The sequence below is a fragment of the Microtus oregoni genome, unplaced genomic scaffold (assembly GCF_018167655.1).
Source record: "Microtus oregoni isolate MIOR12 unplaced genomic scaffold, Mior012 000012F_ref0000307, whole genome shotgun sequence".
NCBI classification, from domain to species: Eukaryota; Metazoa; Chordata; class Mammalia; order Rodentia; family Cricetidae; genus Microtus; species Microtus oregoni.
The window spans coordinates 4,742,648-4,758,350 of record NW_024543071.1 but is presented as its reverse complement, the minus strand read 5'-3'; the positions used below and the strand labels follow the sequence as shown (position 1 = coordinate 4,758,350).

Sequence of the window (15,703 nt, the reverse complement as noted above, 5' to 3'; positions counted from 1 at the left end):
CAATGGATTTTTAAATGACTGTTGTACTTTGTGTCTAAATGTCAAATCTCATGTGGTCATAAAAGACACATTCCTTATACTTTTTGTTGTCATTTTAACACAGAGTCTCCACTTTGTAGCCCAGGCTTGCCTGGGACTTGCTGTGCAGTCTTAACAGGCTTCCAGCTTGAGCTGTTCCCCTCTGGCCCCGGGCTCCGGGCTGCAGACTTGTGCCACCGCCCTGCTCTGGAAAGCATCTTTTCTTACATAGAAATTGCAGGGGTTTCTTACATAATATCAGCCTACTTTTTTTTTTGTGTCACAAAGTTTTGTTTATGAATCAGTGTTTAAAAGCATTGTTTCCAGAGGTGCAGGTTGACATTCTGCTATTAAGAATGTGTGGATTTGATTGAAGGAAATGGAAATGCTAATGGCTTCGATTTTGTCATTACAGTTTGTAAACATGTATTGAATTATCGCCCTGTACTGCATTTAATTAAAAACCATTACAACTTTGAGTTCTGGTGAAAGTGTTGCAGGTGAGAGGATGGATCTGTAGAGCGATCTCTCACTAAGGAGCGTTTTCCAAAACAGCTGACTTAAAAATTAGTATCAGCCATTAAATTTCCATTTCTGAGAAGTGTCATACTAATCTGATAGATATATAATACATTCAACGTACTTTTTTGAAGGTTCAGAGGTCCAAAGAAATAACATCCTGTGGATAGCCATGGCTGGGACTCATCAAATATGGGCGCTCCTCCTGGACTCTGGCTCCCTACCAAAGAGAGGGTAAGTGACTACTGTGCCTCTTTGGGGTCCTTCGGGTGCCCTTCCCCAGGTCATCATCCTCATAACACCTGCTGCTGTACCTGTCAGCATGCTGGCCACACACTGTAGGAAAGCTTGGAGCACTGGTCCCCAGGCTGAGGAAGCAGCTGCTGAGAGGGGGAGGCAGTGAGTCACTAACTGGCTCCCGAAGCTGCTGCTCAGAAATGACATACATCACTTGGACTTGTATTTCATCAGCCATGGTTAAGCTTTGTGGCTGCATCTAATTCCTAAGAGCCTAGGGGAGGCCTTTCTTCCAAGTACCTAGAGAGAGAACTAGAAATGATTAGGTGGGGCTTTAATTCTTTGCCACAGAACAAGTGTCTGTGGTCACTCCTTCAGGTGGCTGAGTGCTGCGTGGTTACCGCTCAGACATAGTCAGGCCTGAAACAGAATCCCAGCTGCTACTTACTGTGTAAGCATAGGCGAGCCCCTTTAGCTCTCTGTCATTTTCTGTCACCGCATGTTCTTGGGTCACCTCATGGGATTGCTGCCACTGTTGAGCCTGTGAGGATGGGAGGCAGTATCTCTCCACTGTCTCTTACTTCTCCCTCAGCCTCGCGCAGAGCTGGCCACTCTCCTCTGTGGCTTCACTCTGTGCCTTCTCTCTCACCTCTCTTCTCTTGGCTCACACTTATCTTTAACTTGTTCTTCTTACTAGACTACCTTGTAAAGAAAGCAGTCTTGCCCCATTATGGTTGTGTGTCTAGTACAGAACAGCTCAGTAAGAGCTTTAGAGTAAGAAAACAAGTGAAAGTCCTGGTGAGGTTTCTATTGGGATAAACATCATGCCCAGAAGCAGCTTGGGGAGGAGAGGGTTATTTCAGCTGACAGGCTAGTCCCTCCTGGAGGAGCCTGAGGAAGGAACATAACAGTGGCCATTAGGAAATGCTGCTTACTGCCTTGCCCAGTTTTCTTTCTTATTCACCTCAGTACCATGTGTCCTGGAGTGGCATCACCCACAGTGGGCCCTTTCATAATAGTAATCAGTCAAGAAGATGACCCATAAGTTTGACCACATGGCAGTCTGATGGAAGAGTTTTCTCAACTGAAGTTCCTCCTTCTCTGTAACATGAAGGAGCAGACTTGTTGGGGTTTCTGTCCTGCCTTGTTCCCACAGCTAATAGCCCCAAAGAACCTGTCTTCTGAGCCACCACTCATGCCGTGATGTCAGGACAAAGGTTGTCACACCTGGAGTCCTTTAAGAGACTAGAGCTTTCCAGAAGCTGATGTAGAAAGTTCTAAGCTGAGAAGTGACTTGGTTAGATCTGTATTCTTGAGAGAACCCTTCTAGTGTTCAGAGTGGAACAAGGTGTGACTCAGGAGGCTATAGCTGTCTTCCAGGCCAGAGACAATAGTGACGTGAGCACTGTGGTCACCAGTGATACATGAGGTGTGACTATACCAGCACCCACAAGTGACAGCAGCAGAATATGCTGTCAGGGCTGCCTGTGTCTCCCCGTAAGAAGGGGTGTCACTATTTATAATAGGAAAATGGTTGCTCAAGTTACATTGACCTGCATCTTAATTTTGTTGGTGGATTACTCCAAAGTTAGTACAGCACTGCACAGACTGTGTCTAGTGCAGATCCGCAGGTAGTAGTGACCCCTAATGCTTTAGTGTCTCTTCTCATCCACTTTATTATCATAGGTTTCCTGTATGTTGTGACTTCCTCCCTTGCAGTGTAGGTCTTGTACATATTTCTCTGGCCATGTTTCGTGCATTCTGTGCTCTTGCCTTCCATCACCTGCTTCTGCTTGCTTTAGCATTGAGCAGGTACCAGTTCAGAGTCTGGTCACATTGGACTTCTGTGTGACGCGCCATGTTTGGAGATGGAGAACACAGTCTCTCACTTTGCACTTGAAGTCGGCTTCCTCTTTCTCAGTACCATGTCTTCTTAATCCTTTTGGCATAAATTTAGAAATCAAGGTGTAAACTTTCTCTGCATTACAAAAGGAATCAACTTTTTGAGACATGATGTCGGCAGCTGTTGCTCTGCGCTGCTCTCAGTAGGCAGCTGTTGCTCTGCGCTGCTCTCATAGGCAGCTGTTGCTCTGCGCTGCTCTCATAGGCAGCTGTTGCTCTGCGCTGCTCTCATAGGCAGCTGTTGCTCTGCGCTGCTCTCATAGGCTGTCCCCAGTGTGGAGAGGAGATGGTCGTACAGTTGATCCTTTAGTGCAGCAGTCGTTATGTCGTCTCTGAAAATGGTCATGCTTGTAGAAGACACAGGCGTTTTTAAAGAAAACTAGTCTCTTTATTAATAAATTCCCTTCTAGAACTGCTGTTCTATGAAACTAAGAAGTTAAAATGAGAGTAAAATCATCTCATTATTTCAATAACCTGATCGTTATTGTTGATCCAGGGATTTAGAGGGTGACTTCAGTAGTTAGTATACTGAAGAGAAGTGAGCACTGCACAGTGGCTCACCAAGAGCATGGCTGGACAGACACAGTAGTGGACAGGCAGTCATCACTGCTTCTGTGGGTCTATTGCATTCCTTTTGTAACTTGTGCCTATGCTTGTCTTTCAGTGAGCTAGAGAAAGGAACCTGCCTGCGTGTTGCTGGGAGCGGCAATGAAGAGAACCGTAATAATGCATATCCTCACAAGGCGGGGTTTGCCCAACCTTCAGGTCTCGCTCTAGCCTCAGAAGATCCCTGGAGCTGCCTCTTTGTGGCGGATAGTGAGAGCAGTACAGTGAGAACCATCTCACTCAAAGATGGAGCCGTGAAGCACCTCGTAGGAGGAGAACGAGATCCCATGGTAAAGAAGTCACTATGTGCAGTTCCCTGGATTTTGAGTTATTCATAAAATTTAGGAGGTTCATTCCTAGCCTATCTGTGATAGAATGTAGTTAACCCAGAGACAGTGACTGTAAAGAAACTCAGGTGAGGCCTTGAAGAGGGACCCTGCCTGGTCACACGTAATGCTGAGGCTCCCTTAGAGCATCTGATAAAGTAGCTGCTGTTGGACAGCAGAGAGACTGCTTTGGGTGTAGCGGTGGACTGGACAGAGCACTAGACTGCAGACTTGGCCTCTTCCTGAGCAGACGCTGGCCTCTGAGTGCCACGGCACTTAGCCCGCAGACCCTCGCTGCACTCTCCAGTCTGTGTCACACTCCCAGCTCCCCACGGGAACCAGAGCTTCCCCTTTAGCTTTACTAACACGACGACCTTAGGGTTCACTTTATCTAACAAAACACTGAAAGTTTTTAATAACTGCTGTTTCTTTCTCTTTAAAAAATACAATAAAAGAATTTATTTGCTTTTGGTGATATTGATGGAGTAGGCATCAATGTGAAGCTTCAGCATCCGCTCGGGGTTGCATGGGACGCGAAGAGGAATCTGCTCTATGTGGCAGACTCCTATAATCATAAGGTGAGTCACAGCTGAAGACACGGGGCTTGCTTTTGACCCAGGTGCTACCTGCCAGTGCCACCCTAGTGCAGAGAGCAGCTGTAGCCCTCGGAGCCTTGTGGTGTCTGTCCTGAGGAAATGCTGGCTAATTCCTGTGCCTGTGACTTAAATGTATGAACTGTGACCCATCAAAGCTGCTTGGTAAGGAAGTCAGGAAAGTGTGAGCACAGGTGTTGGAGTTGCGTTTTGTTGCCATGGTAAAACTGACCAAAGGCAGTGTAAGAGAGAGATTCATCTGGCTCACACCCAGGTTAAGGCCGTCCCAGAGGGAAGTCAGGGCAGGAAGTGAAGGCAGGCCTGCTTGCTACTTGCTCACAGACCCAGGCTCACCTGACCAGGGATTGGCCCTACCCATAGTGGGGTGAGCCTCCCCATATTAATAAACAACAGAGTCTCCTCACAGACATGCCCACTGGCTTTCCTTGATTGAAGCTCCCTTTTCTGTTGACTAGAGTGTGTCAGGTTGCCAGTTATGCTCCCGGGGGCACTAGCAGATGAAGAGTTTTGAATTGTAGCATGGTGACAGTGACCATGAGCAGTCAAATCCATCCTGAGCACCTTTTCCTCTGCCATCTGGTTGTCTCTGCTTTCCTGCAGAGTTCTATGTGGCAAGACTTCAGTGTTTAACAGAAGCAGCAATCCGCAGACAGTGTTCTCAGGGAGCTGGGTTAGCTGTGTTCTCTAAGAGGCAGCAATCCGCAGACAGTGTTCTCAGGGAGCTGGGTTAGCTGTGTTCTCTAAGAGGCAGAAAAAAAAGGCTGTTTTTAATTCCAGAGGGGAAATCCTGAAATTAACAAGAAACTATGATATAACTAAGATTTTTTTTAAAGGTTTTACTAGGGATGAAATAGCTCCCTTTTGATGATGTAATTCAGATGTTGGGGAAAATAGGAAATATCTACTGTTTGAAGATGTATTTATCGAGGATGCTAATAACAGCCAGGAGTCCTGGCTTACCTGGCACTGCTGTGAACAGGGCCGACTGCAAGGGAAATGTTTGTTCATTTTTCTTTAGATTAAAGTTGTGGATCCAAAAACAAAAGTCTGCTCAACGCTAGCAGGGACCGGAGATGTAAATGATGCAGCTTCCAGTTTTGCAGAGTCAGCTTTTAATGAGCCTGGAGGCTTGTGTGTCGGTGAGAGTGGTCGGCTGTTATATGTAGCGGACACTAATAATCACCAAATCAAAGTGATGGATCTGGAAGCAGAAACAGTCTCTGTGGTGAGTTATCTTAAGGCGTAGCTTAGAGGACGTGGGTGTAGGGCGACTGAGCTTTAAAGCGCTGCCCTGGCCATCTCTGATGTGTACTGGACACGTGGAGCACGGGAGCCGGAAGTGGATGCCCCTGTTGTTTTCAGGGACAAGCAGACCAGGGACTTGCTTTGAAGGTCTCCTGTTAGTCTTAAAATAGAAGTTTCCATCTGCTGTGAGTGGATGAGGAAAGTGTTGGATTTTGAAGAGAAATGGGTCTGTTTTTAAATGCATAGAAGTCATGACACACTGTATTTGTGTGCTATGTGGCCTTGGTTTTTTTTTTGTTGTTTTGTCTTATTTTTTTCAGTGATCCTTAGATTATTGCTATCTGTCTGTTTCCTGTGGTAAATCCATTACCAAGTCATCTTCTGAGGGAACCTCTAGAAGTCACAGCCCCCAGCCTCTGAAAATGAGATAGACTAGTGCAGATGTGACCAAGTTCAAATTTGTCTTCAAAAAAGCAGTGTTTCCCACCGCTTTATTAATGTATCCTATTTACCTGGATGGAAGGGGGCTTTTTATTTTTATGAGGTACTTTGTTTAAAAATAAATGCCACAGAATGGCAGCAAAAGTATCATCTTTGGATCCCTCCTGGTAGTGAAGGTTAGGAGCATGTATCGTCCTCACGGTCCTTAGATTTGTAAAGTGTAGCTTTAGTTTCCTGCCGTGTGTAAGCACGGGGCAGCGGTTGGATTCTGTGGTCTCAGGGGTGATCTGACTGCTGAGGTGAACTGTTGCCCTGTGCTCTGGGGGGCACTGATGTCATTGATAGAGAATGTCGTGTTTTTGCCCCATCTGAGGTCAGGCTCTCTCGCTTTGGTCCTAAGAGTGCTTCTGCTTCAATAACCCATCCTCTGGTCTTCTAGCTTCCTATCTTCAAGCCTGACAGTGCCATGGTGGATGGCCCCTTCCCCAGAGAGAAACAGAAGACAGTACCCAAAGTGCCCAAGTCTGCCCCAAACATCCAACTCGCCCCTGTGACTGTGTGTCCTGGCCAGACTCTGCAGCTGAAGCTCAAGTTGGACCTTCCCCCAGGAACAAAGCTGACAGAAGGTGTGCCCAGCTGCTGGTTCCTGACTGCTGAAGGTAGGGCTGGCTCCACAGACACAGGATAAAGCCCCGAGGCTGAGCCGATAGCTTTGTTAGATATTTTACTGTGTGTTTGGGCAAGATTTAAGGGAAATTTATGTGAAAACTGTGATTCTAGCTGTAACACCAGTTTGATATTTTTCTCTTGGCCTTTGCTGTCCCCTCTTCCTTTTCATTAAGAAGATGTGGCCCACGAGAGCCCTCTCATCTCTGAACAACACGGGCTCTGGGAATTAGACCTGCCTGCATGCTTACCTTAGTCTCCCTCTTCCTGCTGTCCCCTTAAACAGCATTTAGGAGGCTGGGGTAGGAGGACTGCCAGATTGAGGCTAGCCGGAGCTACATAGTGATTTCCAGGCCATCTGCCCACAGAGTGAGAGAGCCGGTCAGAAAACCAAAGTTAAATAAATAAGAATTGAAAGTCTGATGAGAAGACATGAAGTGGAGCTTCCTTGTTTAGGATCCTTCTCGGCCTGTGTGTGTCTTGTCTCATGTGGAGTCGGTGTTCTCTGTGCTGTTGTCAGTGCCGTCGGACGCAGCACCATTCTGACAGCGGACAGCAGGTCTACAGAGAAGCCCTGGGCTCGTCTCAGATGCGCTTCCTCTGACTCGTCTCCCACGCTCTTTGGCACATTCTCACTCACTCTCCCATTTCCTGAGCTCCTTCTCCCACACCCTCTCACACAGTTCTTCTGTGTCCCCCAATCCTGGCCTTGAGCCTGCCCACCTTCATACGTTCTCAGGCAGAAGCTGCAGATCTGTAGCAGTCAGTGTGATGTCCAGGCCAAGGGGATCTGCAGGTGGCCTGCTGGTTACAGTCTGGACTGGCCCCGAGGTGGCTTCCCAAGCCTGTGGGAACCACCTCCTCTGATCCCCACAAGAAAGAAGGCTGTACATGTGGCCTAGCTTTGGGGGCAAACTACAAACACTGGGCACAGCACATCCCCTCTCTGGGCTCCAGGAGGTCTAGGAAGGGTATAGCTATTCTGCCTGTGTCTATACGTAGCAAAGCACCCCAGCAATTGGGGAATCACAGATCACATATTTAATTTCTCTGTGTAATTAGAGACCAGTATTTTTTTAAAGTAAGATGTTGATAATTAACCTTTTTTGTTTGTTTTGTCTTTGTTTTTTTGTTTGGTTTGTTTGTGTTTTTGTTTTGTTTTGGCTTTTCAAGAGGGGTTTCTCTGTATAGCCCTGGCCATCCTGGAACTCGCTCTGTAGACCAGGACAGCCTCAGGTCCGCCTGCCTCTGCCTCCCAGTGCTGCGATTAAAGCCATGTGCCACCACGACCTGACAACAATTAACCTTTTTAATTCTGCATTCTTAAACTTTCAAATAGTTGAATTCCGAATCATTGTCATATACAGTGAAGATGGCATTAAACTGGAGGGGTCAAATACCTAAATGTTTTATTACTTGTCTGCAATATTGTCTCTATTTTCACTATATAGAGCAAATAAGCTTTTAGGCAAGAATCCTAGTAATTCAAAGATTCTGAAAGTATTATAGAGCCATGTCTTCACATAGGGATAGAAGATTGTTTCTCTTGGGGCTGGTTCTTGAGAAATAGTTAAAGTGGCTAGAATATGTGAATGTTTTAAAGAACTACATGCATCTTACGTCTTTATAAATCACAAATGTGATATATATGAAAAATACACAAAGAAATAGTTGATGTCTTAATTTCTGGATTTTAATGTTAAAGTAGTTTTTTACTGTCTTGTCTGGATTTAGAAGTCACTGCAGAGCTGTGTGCATTTGTACTCTCGGAAGTTCATTCTGTAGTTTTTAGACGGTCCCTGGAGCTTTTCCTCTTGGGTGAAAATGATCAGCTGTCTCACTGTCCCTGTGCTTGGTATTCAGTGATAGATGTACTCTGAGCAGGGGTGAGAAGGAGCTAAGGAGCCATAGCTGCAGTTCTCAGTTTCATTCCAGGAGAGATCAGTTGTGTTATAGATTTCACAGAAGGGAAGAGCTGCATTAACGAAATACAGAGATTGTCAGTCTGGGAACTTCTCGTGGGGGTCATTATGTCTCACGCCCGCGTGTCATTTCCACAGACCAAAGTGCCGGCATTCACAGACTTTTATAGTAAATACTTGCTGATTAAGAGACACTTTTCTTAGAATTTTCTAGTTTCCTACTTTTATCTTTTCAAATGTATGTATATTTCGTGTGTGAGTGTGTTACATGGTGTGATTACATTGTGTGTGTGTGTATGTGTGTACATGCACATGTTTTTGTGTGCAGGTAGTTAACTGCCACATGTCTTTCTGACGTCTCTGCACCTAAAGTGTTGAGGAAGGGTCTGCCCCTAAGCCCGAGCTCACTGTCCTGAGTAGTCCGACTGGCCAGCCAGCTTGTTTCAGGGATGCCTTGTCCCTACCCCTGTCCTCTGGGATTGCAGGTAGGTGTCACCTACACCCAGCATTTAGGTGACTTTTGAGGTCTGACCACTGGTTCTCACATGGGTGAGGCCCAGAGCTGTACTGACCTCTTGTGTCTTCTGTAGTCTGTATGATACTCTCTCCTGTTTTCTAGGCAATGAGTGGCTTCTTCAGGAGCAGGCCCCATCTGGAGACATAGAGAGTATTTCCAGTCAACCCACAATTGCCCTGCGGATTCCTACCGATTGCTTGTCACTTGAAGCTGTGCTGTCCGTCAGCGTGTTTCTCTACTACTGCAGTGCAGACAGCAGTGCTTGTATGATGAAGGGGATCTTGTTCAGGCAGCCTTTGCAGATAACCGATACCCAGCCAGGCTGTGGAGCTCCTGTAGAGCTCACACATGTATTCTAGGAGTCAGCCCCATCCATCCTCCACCTGCCGTTTAGGAAAAAAGCATTAAAAGTCCATTGCTTAGTTGTAACAACCGATCCCAAATTAAAGTTTCTCTCCTTATTAACATTTTAATTCTAAACAAATGGCTTCATTTGAGCTGTGTACTAGCCAAGTCATCGGGCATCGTGTAAACCACTGTAGCATTAGCTTTGCTGCTCTTGCCACGAGGCTGCAGTCCATGCCATAGTAGAGAATACTGTGTTGTGCAGTTACTTCTAATAGCACTGGGTGTTTTAAATAACCTCTCTGCCCTCATCGGTGGCGGTCATAGTCACGGGACAGACCTAAGCCGTGCGCCTTTATTGAGTCACCTCCACTTAGTGACTCTGGTCTGTCTGAAGCCAGAACAAAAGCTGTGCTCAGTAGACCCCAGAGAGTACAAGAGGGCTGCTTACTATCTCTTCCGTGTTTTCTCAGCTGAGGTATTTGTAAAAGAGAGTTTTAATCTATTTTTATTATAAATTATTTGTTTTAACATGCCATTATTAATGCCTTATAACTTTATACAGAAAAAAGAAAATTCCTGAGAGCATGCAGACCTCTTCTTATATGCCTAGCAGACAATGCCTAGATAACCAGAGACGTGCTGACCCTTGAGGTGGGATTCAGGCCATATTCCTTCGCATGATAGCTTATTGTGATGGTGTAACTTGATATAAGTATTATATTGTTTGGGGAATTTACATTTCAGTTTTAAGAGTTAAATACAGATTTATTGGGTTTGGGATTTTTGTTACTATTTTGGTTCCCATATTTAGAATTTAAATTATGATCATTACTTCTGATATTTTGAAAAAATCACATGTAAACCTTTAAATTGATGTGATCCGTGTAAAGTATTTCAGTGCAGCTGACGGGTATAATCACCCTTTCGTGCTGTGATTTAAAGTGTTGGTGCTGAAGCAGCGGTTTGCTCGCACTGCCTTCGTGTTTGAGTTCTTTAGCCCCGGAAGAGACATGACTGAGACCGAATACGGGGAGTGATTCTCATTGTCGCTGTCATTGTCATAGAACATCATCATAATGGTTTAAAAGCCCATTTGTTTTTTAAAACTAACCTGGCATCTATTTTATTTATTCAGATTATAAGATTTCAGAAGCATCTATAAATTCAATAAGTATCTGTACACAGTCTGGCATAGCATGCCCTCCTTTTTCCCCAAAAGAACTAGATATGAAGTGTAATTATTTAAGTATCATTCTACACATATATTGGTTGATTTTTGAAGTAGTTTTCACGGGTAAAATTTGCTTGTTTTATTATTGAGTTAGCTAAAAGTTCTCTGGAGTAAGAACATATAGAATCTGCAGAAGCTGCTCTTTGAGAGAAATGCAGATGGAAAGGGGCAGAGATCTTGGTCAGAGCTGCACACGATTGCCCGGGAGACCTTTGCAGCAGAGCGGCTACAGCAAAGGGTCTGTAACTACGTCTGTAGCCCATGGGCTGTGGACTGCACCCTCCTGTGGACTGCCTCTTTGTTGGGTTTGTTGTGTTTCTCTTTTCCAGTTGGGCAGGATGAGAATAGTTTGGCTCAACTGTTCCTGATTGAGGACATAAACAGCATCACTCTCTAGAACAGAGTATATACGGTTTAACTAATGTAGAAATAAGGGTTACACAGTTTTCACTCTAAAAATACAAGTGTGTATTCTGTAGTTTCTATACCTTAAAAATTCCCCAAATCCTCTTTAGAATTCCTTGGTTTTCTTTTGTCTGGGCAGAATGTTAGTTTAGTGCTCAGTGGTTCCCTGGTCTTCCGAATGCACAGTTTACACAGTTTGACTCCTCAGCCTCACCCTGCCTCTCTACGCTCCTGTTGACGCTACAGTGTTATCAGTAGTAGATTAGTGTAGGTTTAGAAAACTCACACTGAACAGTGCACATAGCTTCCTAGACTCATGGGTGACATAATATCACATAAGGAAACACTGGAAAGTTTAAAAACTTGAGGACCTGCAGCAGCCTTCTGTTTTCTCTGTTGAGCTGTTTGTCTTACAGCCTGTCTGCTCTGGGGCTCCTGCTGCCGAGATAAGGATGTTGGCCTACTTTTTGCAAGGTTGGGAATTTGGGGAGCATAATGAGAATGTGTGACTACAATTTTGCCACAGATTCAGAACTGACTGCTCGTTCTTGTCTATCAGCTGAAGAGACTTGAGCTTACCTGCTGCCATCGGCAGGACAGTGTTGTGACTCAGTGGGAGAATGTTTCTTTGCCATGTGTAGAGACCCTGGGTTCAATTGTCAGAGGGAGAAAAAAATCATGGAGAGTGAAGTTTTGTAGTGGACAATAACAAAAATATTTGCAGGAAGGCTGCATCATTAATGCTCATAAATGAGCAAACTCTTGGTGTTTATTTTCATTCTGCTTCTCTATCTTTCAATGATCAGCACTTTAGAAAGATCTAATATCTTTAAAGATAAATCTGAATAGAAAGCACTAATGTAATAGCTTTTCTAAAGCCACTTCCATTACCAAAGATGGGATCTAGTTTAGAGTTTTTTCATTTACCAGTTTCCTTTAAAGTCAGTTGGTGAGGAAGGAGTAGTCGTGGTGTTTCTGTGGTGTGGCACAGTGTGGTGGCCAGAGCGTGGACTCTGTGGCAGTCTAACCCTGTAAAGCAGGGCTGCCCGGGCTCGCTGCCAGGATTCAGTGAAATGTTCACACGGCATTTAGCACGGAATAATTTATGAACTGCTACTTATCAGTTTGGTTACTAATAATGACAATAATTTATGGCCGCAGACACGTGCTTGACATTTTTTTCACAACTCCAGCTTCTAAAGCAAAATATTTCTTCCCCATCTGACATGTTAGTATACCCGGTAGAATCTGGGCTCAAGAAGAAAAAGGGCACTTAGTGGTGGGTGTGTTACTCTTTCACCACCTTGTGTTCATAAAGAAGGACCCCCATAGTGAAGGGTTTAAAAAGATCTTCTGGGACTTTAACCAGTGAATCCATTCCATAGAGAATCCAGACATAGCTGGAAACCTCACCACACTCTTATAGTTTGTACAAGCATCCTGAGATTGTAACCAGAATGTCCCGGGAGGGTACTGTCTCTCCCTGGGATGCTGTTCTCCGGATCTTCAAAGTGCTTTCACATTGATTTCCTGGGGTGGGCTTCAGTACAACATACAGACTAGATAGGTGTGAGCCATGTAGAGACGGGTGCTGCTTTGGTATGGTGGTAGCCCATCCGCAGGTCAGGAAGCTCCTATGATAGAGTCCAGGGCCTAGAACAGGGCCGAGTATGTGGGCGTGAGTGGGTGTGATGAGTGTCCTTGATGGCTGTGTGACTAGTGAGCAGCAGGACTGACTGGGGCTCTCACAGATGGGGAGTGGAGGAGTAATTCTGCGCCCACCGCCTCAGGCTTTCAAGACGGGGCAGGGGAGTCACAGCCATTGAGTTCTTGCCATCTGCTGGTGCTTCCCCGAGTGCTTTGTGTTGACTGTGTGTCCTCAGCACAGCCTCGCAGTGGAGGACGGGTAAACCCCAATCAGACGCTGAGGAAGTGGCAGAGCCTGGACAGTTGTCTGCCCGCTGCCTGCCGTGTTGTCTCTTAGACATGCATGGTTCACATATTTCGTGCCTTTATGTAGTAACTTATCAATCTGGAGAATTCCAGGAGCCCTAGGAGTGATTGTTTTTGAAATTCAAATAATGCCATTTAAATTACGTAGCTTTAACTAAACTCTTAACTGCCTGGGCCTTGGAATAGTGTATATATAATTGTTATTTCCCAGAGGATTTTTCTGTGCCCCGATTCCAGCCATTATCCTTAGTTCTTCTCAGCAGGTGTGTGTACAGAAATAGCAGTCAGGACTGTCCGAGTGACCTCATCCCAAAGAACAGGGCTGGTGCGGTCCTGAGAAGTGAGGTGTAGAAGTGTGAAGTCCTCTGCCTTCCTCCATCCTTAATGGTCCTGTGCGGGCGGACATTCTGGTGATTCAGAAGTTGTTCCTGATGTCAGCTTAGCACTGCAAGCCAGTGCTGCTTCCTGACGGGCATCCCAGGGTGGAGTTAAGTGACATGGTAGTGAGGTAGGCTGTGTGCAGTGAGCATGCTCTGCCTGTGTCGCGAGGGTCATTCCTGGTGTCCGTGCCTGACTGTCCTGGTCACTTACCTTAAGGTAGACACAGTGCCACTCACCAGTTGCTTTTCCCACCTGTGTCCCATAGCCTGAATGAAGAATTGGCACTCACCAAGCCGCTGGTCTCACCCTGACCTTAGTGAAGTGTGCTTTGCTCCGTTTCTGTGCAGCAGGGCAATAGAAAGAATGGGATTTGAGCCACATGGCATTCTATGGCTAATAAACCTCGGCTCCTGCATATGCTGACTTGTGGCAGAGACTGGCGCTCAGCTCTCAGATGGCTGTAAGAGAGAGCACATGGGCTGGGAGACGAATAGGACGAGCTCTCCTGCAGGTTCTCCTGGTGCAGCTTTGGTTTAATCATTGTCAGAGGTGAGAGGTAAAAAGCTCAAACCCTAGACACTTGTGGAATGCGTGCTTGGGTGTAGTTACTCATTCTTGGTGTGTGCTCTCCTCCCCTGGCACGTCACTCGTGTGCCTGTGGACACTGCTGTTGACAGCCTTCTCACCCAAGGAAAGGGCTGCCAGCATTTTCAAGAGCACTTCCCCCGTGTGCACGTCAGCTTTAGGTTAGAAGTGAACACTAAGCCAGCAGCCCTGTGCCACAAGTGTTCTGTCTGCCCTGCCTAAGAAATGGACTTGAGCAAAACTGCTTTTAAATAATCTGAAACTTAGTCTGAAGTGTAGACAAGCCGTTGGTACTCTTGGGATGCTTAATTACAGCTTTCCACTTGAAAACAAGGGTCAAGATCCTCTGAGATATGGGCAGTTCAAAGGGAATTGTTATTCTGTACCTAGTTTCATGAGAAAATAAGTTGAGATAAATAAACCCTAAGGGGGAAAAAACACAAGTCCCTAACATAGCCACTGAATCATCCTTTCTTTTAAAAATTAGTTATCTTTCTTTTTAGTCCCACCAGGAACATGAATGGTTTTTGTTTGCATAGAGTTGGAATGTCTTGTTGATGCATGCCTGTGATGTCATCATTGCCGTTTACCTGCAGAAACCTAAGCCAGAACCCCTCTTGAAGTCCTTGACTTCTCCCTCAGGAGTAGCTGGAGCTTCTGGAGCCTTTGAGGAGCCAGCGTTCCACAAAGCTGTGAATGGGGAAATGTTGTTGTGATGGTTATTTTTCTAGAATCTCTAGTAATGTCTTATTTTTCAAAGGCAGGGGTCCAGGACCCTGTGTGACTCAAGTAAAGCATCCTAATTGTACATGGGCGGATGGTGCAGTTTTCAGTCCCTGTGTAGGAGTGCGTGGAGAGCCAGGGCAGACACTGTTACTGTTAGTACTTCATGCTTGCTGTGTAATCAAGATGTCCGTCTGTCTATCTGTCCTGTAAGGAATGTTTCCTAGACATGTCACATTAGAGACTTCCCCCTCTTGGGTGGCTCCATTTTGTAGTTTCATGTGTGAGACTAGAGGTGGTCTGCCGTGTGACTTCATGCCTTAACAGTGCAAGTTCAGATACTGCTATTCTAGACATGCTTTGGTCTAAAAGAATTTACCTGCTGTGCATTTTTTAAGTGTTTAATAGAGATTGATTAATATATTTTTATGCAACTGTATTTTACATTTCTTTGTAGACCAAACTCTTGAGTGAATTTTAAAGTATGTGGTTAGATGGAATGAGAGCTTGGTGGCCTTCATCAACTCAAAAGAAATGCGGTTCTTGGGGTCCTGGGAAGTGGGAGTATTCTACTGTACATGGAAACCTAAACCTCTTTTACAAAGCTTTGTACTTTTTTTCATGAAATAAATTAAATATTTTCTCTCTAAAGTTGTGTTTCTCTTTAATGTGCTGTGTGTTTTAAGTATATCACTAATTATACTACTTAGAAACCTGTAAGCTGGGCTGGAGAAATAGCTTCGTGGATAAAGCTTGGAATTTGGGCCTCCACCCTCACATAGCAGCTGAGCTGGTGTGGACAGCGGGGGAAATCAGGAACTTCTCTCGAGTTCTTACTTCCATCAATTTATGATGGACTCAGATGGAAGCCCAAGGACAGTTGTATTAGAGTTTGGGAGAGAAACCCCAGGGCAGACACTGAATCTCAGCAGCTTCCTAGAGGAGAAGGAAGAAGCCGCTGCAGCTCGCATGGAAGGTGGAGACATGGTGGACAAGTAGCCGCGTGGAGGGAAGGAAATGTTGGGGAAAGGGAAGGCACACTTAGAAAGGAATAGGAAGCAGCA

The 15,703-nt window shown here is 45.4% G+C and overlaps 1 protein-coding gene across 1 annotated transcript in view; it reads left to right on the top strand.

Moving 5' to 3' along the window:
• Nucleotides 1-15,290, top strand: part of Nhlrc2 (NHL repeat containing 2) — a 51,225-nt gene extending 35,935 nt beyond the window's left edge. Inside the window, exons 6-11 of the mRNA XM_041660729.1 lie at nt 672-771; nt 3,341-3,572; nt 4,064-4,186; nt 5,241-5,447; nt 6,348-6,567; nt 9,116-15,290. Coding sequence (XP_041516663.1) covers nt 672-771; nt 3,341-3,572; nt 4,064-4,186; nt 5,241-5,447; nt 6,348-6,567; nt 9,116-9,372 — 1,139 coding nt within the window. The 3' untranslated portion in view covers nt 9,373-15,290. The remainder of the gene's footprint in view (nt 1-671; nt 772-3,340; nt 3,573-4,063; nt 4,187-5,240; nt 5,448-6,347; nt 6,568-9,115) is intronic.
• The last annotated feature ends 413 nt before the right edge of the window (nt 15,291-15,703 follow it).